Raw genomic sequence first — 9,604 nt, 5'->3', positions numbered from 1 at the left:
ATAAAATCACTTTACATTTTAAACTTCCCGCGCAAATTAATACTTGTTTTAAATTACTTTTAACATCTTAAAAATGTTATAATACATATTATTTAATTAAAAAATTATAGGTAAGGTACGCATTTCTTTCTTTTTTTGCAAAATGTAGGTATATACCAAGGATGGTAGACGTAAAGGATTGCTCAGGCTCACGAATCTGTCAGCCGGCGTCACGTGGTCCATATACATGCTGTGACGTCACAACTGGCCTTTAATCGCGTCAAATACATGGGAGTTAATAGGAGCAAATACCAAATAATGCAAATAAAAGTGAATTATGACTTTAATTTGTTAAAATCGCTTTTGAATTTATAATGAAATTATTGTAGTTATAATTTGAGGTAATACAAAATAGAATTTTCTGTTTATTTGTGTCCAAAAATTGAGTAAATATGTTTTCTAATCGGGGTAATCAGACGCAATAATTCCAATAATTCATTGTTCTGTATTTTAATGATATATAAGACATTCAGAATAGGAACAAATTTTTTTACTTTTTATATTGACGGGTATTCTTTACGTTTTAAAATGCTCAAACAAAAATGATTTAATAAATAAATTGCCATTAAAATTTTTTGGTCACAAAGTCATGAAAATATCAATAATATTCCTAGGTATACATACAAAATAGAAACGTTTTTTTTTAACAATTTTATATGCAATAAATTTGATTGATAAATAATAATACAAAATCTAATAATGGATAATAGGTAAAAAAATGTAAAACAAAATAAACCATTTTTATAATAATGTAATGACTTTAAAGAAGAAAGAAATGAGCAAAACGACTTTCAACACAATATAAATTTTATTTCTTCAAATAAAAACATTTGGTAGCTAGACTAAACTTGAATTTTGAAACCAGTGTAGGTACAATCAAAATTCAGTGAAATGATATCCCAAAAATTAAACAAAGATTAAATTAATAATATTTGTTTTCTCTATTTGTCCACATGACTTAGAGATTATAAAAATAATACAATAGTAAAAAAATAATTTTGTAATTCTAAAATTATTGAAAAATAAAGAAATCACATAAATTAAAAATCAATTAACAATTTTATAACACCCCACGTTTATAATTTTAATACAAACAATACAGAATTTCTGGGGGTTACAAGATCAAAAATATGCTTGGGAAATAGCTGTATGACAATAAAATAGCTTACTCTAGCCTAAAACAAAAATGAATGCATTATACCAATTTGTTTCTTAGATCACGTTGATAATCATTGTTTGTGAAATGGAGCAAATTGAGCTACGAATCGAGTTGAACTTGTCAGCTCGTCTGCACCTGTTGACCCATTCCTTTCTCATCGTTGATGAGACCATATTGTTGCCGATAGAAAAACATAAAAAATGAGATTGTCACCCATTTGTTTTGGTTTTATTTGGCTGCTGTTACAACCATATACAGCATACCATCTACCAGGCATATAGTGACCACCTATTTAAATTTATTGGAATTACTTTAAATATACTAAAATTTGCATTATTTCGTACTACTATTTTCTTTTGTACGATCTTAATATGCTCTAATATCATTAAAACACCAAAAAACACGAAGCAGAGCTGATGTAAACAAACAATGTGGGCCAGTTGTGACGTCACGCAATGTGGTGGGGATGATGAAATACGGTTAACATTGCAGCATAGGGCCTGAGCAATCCTCTATGTCTACCATCCTTGGGTATATACAGGTTAGTCAGCAGAGGGTTATTTCTGAATTTGTTTTTGCCGCAACCCATTATACATATTGCAACAATTTCTTGGTTTCAAATTTTGAAAATAATTATAACTAAATCCACGATAGCTATTACTAGTCTTGTCTCTTTGACATTAAAGCAAAAAAATCATCTCTCAAACAATACGACATGTTTTGTCATCGTTTACCAACGTACTAGGCGCATGTTTAGAAGTCGATGGTACATACATAAACTTCAAACACCTTTTACATTAACTGAACTTGTTAATTTATTTGTTGAATTAAATATAGGTTATCTGTCAATCTGACATTTCTGGCAAATCTATCCAACTTACTTTGATTTGTAATTTAAAAGAAATAACATATTTAATTTAGCTGTTAGTGATATTAGTATTGTTGGTTGCGGCAAAAAAATTCAGAAATAACCCTCCCGTGAATAATCCTGTATAGTATTATAAAAAGCGCAAAGAGCAACTTTGGTCAAAACACTCAAAACATGTTGCGCGTGAATTTGAATATATCAGAATAACAAATTCTTTTACTTTAAATGATAATCATAAAAGACGAATTATGCAAAAACAGCGATTTTTATATGTTCTATAATAAGACATTACTTAGTTACTAGTTATTACCTAATATATTAAATAGAATTATCTACAAAAAGTGTTTAAACAGGCAAAAACTTTTTAGAGATTTAAATTTATTACTTATTATTATTGTTATTATTGTTAATGATAAAAGTAATCCCACATTCAAGTGCAACGTTGACGTTTTCGAAAAAAAGATAAATGGTATAAAGTGGAAGGTAAAGAAGAATTTCTTCAAATTACCTGTGCTAGCGTTGCCAACTTAAAAATCATCTGATTCTCCATTCACCTTGACAAAATAACTAAAATATTCAATATGGCTTCTTGACAGTGACGTTTGTGTTTACATAATTGCGTGTATTCGTAATAATAAAACTGTGTCTAAAAACCCGAGAAAATCGAATCAAACAATATCCTCCTTGTAATAAAATAGAAGTGCATTAATGACACCAATTGTTGCAATCTCTTATCAGATGATAATTATTATCGAAGGGCAATCTGAGATAAAATATTGTGAAAAATGTTTTTCAGTGTAAGTTTGAATTAAATATCCATAGTAAAAAAAGCTATTCCTCATGTCCTACAAAGTGTTTGGATAGTGATTGCCGTACATAACACAGTATTGTAAGTACCAATTTATTTTTTCCCTGTTACTACAATGACAGCTGACATTTTAATAGAAAGTACACTTTTGGTTTAGATCCGTTTTTGCGACCTAAATTCCACAGACAGAGATAATGCTTTATTATCATACAGCCAAATTTATCTCTTTATGAATACAGGGACCATCGCGGCCTTACAGACCCATTTTCCTGTTACCATATTGGACTCAGACAAACATTAAACACCTATCACTTTCTCAGACGACGACGTCGCTTTTATTTGCATTGAGCACATTCAGATCAGTAGACTCCTGAACCTATATGGAGAAAAACCAAAATTTCAATTATCTGTGAGTGAAAGTTACGGCAATTCGTGGCATTTCATTAGATTCAAACAATCCCAAATTTATTCATATAACACTGAACTTCATCATCCAGGAAGTACAAACCTTTCGGCAGCTGTGCTAAATTAGAAATTGAATTTATTTTATTATTGGGCAAATATGAAATCTCCAAGGGCATTTGCAAATTCAGGCCTACCACTTGTCTTTGAAATCTTCACATTCACAAGGTTGCAAATGTTTAAACGGAAAAATCTAACAAGAAAATTATTTACACGTTGTTATTCGATAGCTTTCACGAAAACAAACGCGGAAAATGAACTTTTATATTACACTTTCCTTGACCTTATTTTCATGTAAAACAGATGTACCACGTTATAAAAAAAACGCAAGTTGGTCATGTTAAATAAAACTAAATTCACACGATCGTAATATCCTGTTGCTAATCTCTCATTGGCTTGAAATTTGTTTCATAAATTTATTTTAGCAATAAAATTAACGCAAAGTAATAAAATGGAAATCGTATCAGATTAGTTGTTTCATCAGTAAAAACGAGAATTCCCCTTGATGGTTAAAAACATATTTCACCCTGGTTAACTACTGATTTGTTTAAATAAAAAAATGAGTTCTTTTATTATCCCAACAATTTTTTTTTTAAATTATTAACGAAAATGCTGTCATTATTTAATAGTTTACCGATTCGAGGAAAATTGATTAGAATTTTATCAATGTTATCAGCATTCTATTATTCAGCGTCATTAGAATTTTCGAAATTCAGCTTTAGTAAAAATAGCTGGTTACGTGGTGGTGTGAACTGAGTTGAAACGTGTTTGTTTTTTCCGTAGATGATGTTGCCCATACTGGTATCGCCATGGGAACACCAGGCGATAAGGCGAAAATCGGAAAGGTAGTACAAGGAAGCCAGCTGGATCCCGATCAAGAAACCGTTTCTCCCACAACAACAGCAGCAGCCACTGCGTCAACATCGACAGCAACCACTGAAAGTTCTGTAATCCCTCAACTGCCACAGCCAAGCACTTCAGCAACAATGGGGATGATCAGTAGATTACCGCAATTTGAGACGTTTGCTGCCATCAATATCCATCCGTCACTGTCCCAAACAGCAGGAAAACCGGAAACCTTCCAACCGACCATGGGGGCGCTAGGTCAAGCTCACATGGAAGACTATTTCACTCAGACAAAGCATTACCCAAGCGTTTCAGAAAACTTGCAAACATTATATCATCCGGTCATGACACCGAAACCGAAAACATTCCTCAGCTTAGACGAACCGGGACCCTCAGGATTGCAGACCCAAAAAACTAAAACAAAACTGAGCGTGAAAAGGACAAAGAAATCGTCGCAGATCCAGAAAAAGGGCCATTCATGTCCCGTTTGTCAGAAAAATTTCGCAACCATTGATAAGTTGACAAAACATCAACAGATCCATTCAGGGACGTCGCCGTTCAAATGCGAACATTGCAAGAAATCGTTTAGTTCAAAATTTAAATTAGTTAGACACGTTTTAATTCATTCAGATCGGAAACCGTTTAGTTGTACAGTTTGTGAACGGACTTTTCACAGAAAGGATCATCTGAAAAACCACATAAAAGTTCACAGTCCCAGTAAAAAAGTTTATATTTGTGAAAAAGCCGATTGCAAAAAAGAGTACACTTCGTTGATGAGCTACCGAAAACATCTAGCTCTCCACGCGGCAGAAGAAGGCAGCTTGCAGTGTCAGATATGTTCTAGTGTTTTTTCAACGAAAGACGAGATTCTCTACCATTTGAAAATCCACGCCGGGAGTCGAACCGTAAAGAATCCGAACGAAAAGAAATTTACTTGCGAGCACTGTGACCGTAAATTTTTCACGAAAAAGGACGTCAGACGACACCTAGTTGTGCACACAGGCATGCGCGATTTTTTATGCCAATTTTGTCCGCAAAGGTTTGGCCGAAAGGATCATCTAGTTAGACACATTAAAAAGTCACATTCGAAAAATGTACCACCGGAAGACTTCGAAACTGCCATTAAAAGTGAGATTCCAGAAACGATCGTCAAACCAGAATTAGTGATTAAAACCGACCCGGAGATTAAAACCGAATTTTTCGAAAGCAGTCTTTCAAATCCCGAACAAATCGATTTATCGTTTGAAGATGTCAGTAGTATATTGCAAGAGGATACGTTTGATCCTTTAACGCGGTTTTTAGAACCGGATACAGAGGGAAATTTAACGTTTTTGCCCTCGCCGCAGTCACAGGAAGAATTAAAAGACTTGGGAAGCACGATTTTAGAGGAAATTGGGGAACCTTCGATGATAGTAGAGAGTTTAACTGACCCTGACGAGGAAATACTAGGTCAAAGTGTTTTAAATAATCCTGAATTACAAAGACTGTTAGAACCGTCAGAAGATAAAAATTTACCTCTACCAGGGTTTAGTCAAACTTTTCAACCTCCTCCTCCACCTCCTTCATAATATCTTTCTACAAGATATGCATACCATAATTGTGTTCGTAAAATAGGTGGCACACTGCTAAATTATTATTGTCGTATGGTATGTTAAGTTACCAACTGAAATTATAATCTTGTTTAAATGGCAATATTTTCACCAGTTCAAAAAAGTTACCAGGAATACGTAATAACCAGACATTATTCAACCATGTATTGTTCTAGTCTTGCTAAAAATGTTTTTCGTCTTTTTTATTCAATTAGGCAGCTTGTTAATGTGTTAATATTGCCAAAAATATTAGTAACGTTATTGAGATTTTTCACATTTTGTAATGATACAAAAATAATGTTATAGATATCTATTTTATTTGCTAAATTAATTTATGTTTGTTTCGACAATTGCACAACTGTATATTTGATTTTTACTCAAAATTATTTAATTTGGTTACAATAGAGTTTCACATAATCGGTTGAATAGAAAAGGAGTACTTACGCGAGACGAGATAATTGAAAGATTGTATGCTGTGTGCAATTGTTTTAACGATATTAGGCATAATTTTGATCTGAGAGACACTTAAAATATGTTGTTGTAAATTTATATTTATTTGTTAAATTGTTTCCAAAGTTATTTATCACTGGTGCTAAAATCCATCTGAAAACAATTGACAATTATTGTATATTATTGTTATGCTATGAAAAATATTAGATATTTTCTATTGTTAAATTTTTACCAATCAAGCATATCTGTAAAAAGTACTTTCACCACTTAACATGATCAAGTACAAAATTGGAAATTTCATTGACTCGTGGCTAAATTAAATTTAATTTATTATGAAACAGGTGTGATATCCAACATAGCCAAAAGTCAATGACACACTAATTCTTTCAGTTTACATTTTCCGATACTAATGAAATAATCTACCTCATTTTGCAACAATTCATTGCTGTACAATCAGCTAGTCATAGTTGTAAGTCTATCTGTATGATGTTAAAAAATAGTTTTTTATACATACTGTATATTATAAAAATAATATATTTTACCAGTGTATATAATTATTCATATGAGTCTATTTTAAAATATGTACATTTTATTTTTATACATGAAATTATAGTATTATTTATATATTCACATTTGGCTTTATTTTAAAAACATAAAATTATCCTTTTTTGTGTTGAAAATGGTACCCACTATTTTAATAAAGGCGCGCAATTTTTAACATTTAGTGCTTTTTTATCTAGTGCATTGGTAGCAAAAATTGACTGTCAAAAAGTAATTTTGGGGTTATGTTAATGTAAACAAAAATTATTAAATCGGCTCGTAATGTAATTTGAGCCTGTTTGTATAAAAAATCAACATCGTCTAACTTTTTTTTAATAAAGTTCCTACGATGGGTTTATTAACAGATCCCAGTGCCGGTCAAGGGAAACTAACTAAAGCCCTCCTTAAATATTACACAAAATTATGTGTCTTGCTATACATAGGCGGAATTGGTTGGTTTTGTTCCCTTGCATATACCCCCATGAACGCTGGGACATATTTTTCCGAAAATGCCCTTTTACCAGGACTTGTCAAATCAGAGTTTAGAGAAGATGCAATCGCAAAAACTTACCACGCCGAACTTTTGGACGAAATGAAGAAATATGAAGATTCCATTCCTTATCCGTGGCTTTTAGCAAAAATGAGACAAATTGGTTTGGATACTTACACTCACAACTTCACACTGAATTATCCTTTAGGAAAACCCCAAGTAAGTATCTATGAACAAAACTAGACAGTTACATGTTTCGTGTTTTTTTTTTTCAGAAATTTTTTGGTAAAAACGTTTATGGTATTTTACGAGCAGCAAGAGCTTCCAGCACTGAAGCATTAGTTTTAAGTGTGCCATATAGACCCCCTTTGAGCGTCCACGCTACTACCGCACCTTCTATTGCTATAATGTTGGCATTTGCTAAGTTTGCAAACAGTATGTCTTTTTTGTTGTATATGCGTTTGTTTTTGAGATTATTCCTTCCAGAGGAAAAATATTGGGCAAAAGATATCATATTTTTAATTACTGAGCATGAGCAGTTAGGAATTCAAGCTTGGTTAGAAGCCTACCATGGAGTGGCATGTGGCAATGAGGGTACTTTAGATCATGGTGATATTAAGGGACGAGCAGGTGCCATACAAGCTGCTATTAATTTAGAATTACACGAACCAGCAATTAGTCAAGTGGATATTAAAATTGAAGGTCTCAATGGCCAATTACCTAACTTGGATTTATTTAATTTAGCCGCTAAAATGCTACTGAAAGAGGGAGTGCCTCATACTTTTAAGAGTCGTCCAAATAAACACTTAAAGGATCCCATAAACGATTGGCTTTATTCATTCCAGACTTTGTTGGCAATGATTTCAACTCAGGCTACAGGGGTGCTTGAAACTCGCTTATTGTATGAAGAAATTTTAAGTTTTTTGTAGATACCAAACGGAAATCATGGTCTTTATCACCGCTTTGGTATAGAAGCTCTTACTCTTGAGAGCACACCCTTAAAAGGGGGTAATAAAGCAGGATTTCCAATTGTGGGGCGAATTATTGAAGGGATATTTCGCAGCTTGAACAATTTGCTAGAGCGTTTTCACCAAAGTTTTTTCTTCTATCTCTTACCTTCATCAGAAAGATTTATTTCAATTGGTAAATATATTTTTTGTAATTCATATACATTTATAGAAAATAAACGAATTTTAGGGTTATACATGCCTGCTATTTGTTTGATTGCGGGGGCACTCTTCATAAAATCATGCGCCAATTGGTGCCAACTTCAGGAAAATCAAGCAGAAACGGAAGATGAGAAGCCAAAGACCCCTGAGACGAAAAAAGAAGTAAAGAGCAGCTCAATAGCGCGCAATTCAAAAAACTTTTGGAGAGAAATGGAAGGGCGATTCCAAGTAGAAGTTCAAACTTACAACCCCCCAGATCCAGATTCTATTAATTTTATCTCAATTCTGTGTGTGTTTCTAATGTCTCACGTCGTGGGGGTATTGATTATGAATAGTCCTCAATTACTTACGACTCTAGGTGGTCAGAATAATTACTCAACTGACTCGTCGTTGTTTTACGGGTTTATAGCAATATCTGCGATGTTACTAACCGTGCCGCTTTTTATCCCTTTTAAAGCTTGCGAGAAGAGTATGTCTGTGTTTAATATTTTATCACTATTGGAATTAGGTACAACTTTAATTTGCGTTTCCATGAATAATTTTTCTCTGGCATTATTTTGCGCCATTATTTATGTACCTTTAGCACTAATTATCGGGATTACGCGTTGTCGACTATGTTCTGCCATTAAAAAAATTGTGTGGTTGCTGGCGCATCCTCTAGTCGTACTTACCGCCACTGTGTTAATATACACATTTGTAATGTTTCCTGGTGAAAAATTTGAAGACAATTTTCATAGGGGTATAGCGGCGACTCAACAGGCAATCGTTTTCAGTATAGTGGATTCTATGATTTATGGAAATTGGCTCTTTAGTGTCGTTACTAGTGTCTTTATTTCCAACTGGTTGTGTTTCTGGATCGTTGCGTTTGCGAAAGTTCAGCAGGACATTCCAAAGAAGAAAATCGATTAAATGTACTTTCTTTTTTAAATAAAGTGTTGGTTTTTTAATCACTTGTTTGAGATTTACACTCCATTAAACCTTTCAACCGTTTTATTAAGTTCTGAGTAAAAAATTGTGAAGCAATTTTATAAAAGGTTGAACCTTGACACATTTCATTTGCAGCAAATGAACGAATTCGGCTGTTTAAGATTAATTTTTCTGCTTTCACCGGCAGTAATAGTGAGGAGCTATTTTAACATATTATCTAATCGAACTTTATTTCCTGTTAGGTAAATAAGAAAAAA

General features: G+C 33.0%; 2 protein-coding genes across 2 annotated transcripts; both read left to right on the top strand.

The window, feature by feature from the left end:
* The first annotated feature begins 2,655 nt into the window (after window positions 1–2,655).
* LOC123010616 (zinc finger protein PLAG1-like) lies at window positions 2,656–6,836 on the top strand. The gene is made up of 2 exons (XM_044407646.1): window positions 2,656–2,955; window positions 4,120–6,836. The coding sequence occupies exon 2, from the start codon at window positions 4,146–4,148 to the stop codon at window positions 5,748–5,750; it is 1,605 nt and encodes a 534-aa protein (XP_044263581.1). The 5' UTR covers window positions 2,656–2,955; window positions 4,120–4,145; the 3' UTR covers window positions 5,751–6,836.
* Window positions 6,837–6,978: 142 nt separating this feature from the next.
* Window positions 6,979–9,367, top strand: LOC123010877 (glycosylphosphatidylinositol anchor attachment 1 protein). The gene is made up of 5 exons (XM_044408047.1): window positions 6,979–7,470; window positions 7,527–7,686; window positions 7,738–8,132; window positions 8,181–8,394; window positions 8,449–9,367. The coding sequence occupies exons 1-5, from the start codon at window positions 7,111–7,113 to the stop codon at window positions 9,327–9,329; spliced, it is 2,010 nt and encodes a 669-aa protein (XP_044263982.1). The 5' UTR covers window positions 6,979–7,110; the 3' UTR covers window positions 9,330–9,367.
* The last annotated feature ends 237 nt before the right edge of the window (window positions 9,368–9,604 follow it).

The sequence above is a fragment of the Tribolium madens genome, unplaced genomic scaffold (assembly GCF_015345945.1).
Source record: "Tribolium madens isolate multiple individuals breed KSU strain unplaced genomic scaffold, Tmad_KSU_1.1 Scaffold_91;HRSCAF=231;Tcas5.2_LG7, whole genome shotgun sequence".
Classification (NCBI taxonomy): Eukaryota; Metazoa; Arthropoda; class Insecta; order Coleoptera; family Tenebrionidae; genus Tribolium; species Tribolium madens.
This window is presented reverse-complemented; position numbering and strand designations above follow the sequence as displayed.

What these genes read in the sequence shown, in the direction of transcription:
- LOC123010877 (XM_044408047.1), top strand. Translation starts at nt 7,111, where the DNA reads ATGGGTTTATTAACAGATCCCAGTGCCGGTCAAGGGAAACTAACTAAA. An exon ending in ATTTGCTAAGTTTGCAAACA is followed by an intron (nt 7,687 to 7,737) that starts GTATGTCTTTTT and finishes TATTCCTTCCAG; the next exon opens with AGGAAAAATATTGGGCAAAA. An exon ending in TTTCAACTCAGGCTACAGGG is followed by an intron (nt 8,133 to 8,180) that starts GTGCTTGAAACT and finishes AGTTTTTTGTAG; the next exon opens with ATACCAAACGGAAATCATGG.
- LOC123010616 (XM_044407646.1), top strand. Translation starts at nt 4,146, where the DNA reads ATGGGAACACCAGGCGATAAGGCGAAAATCGGAAAGGTAGTACAAGGA.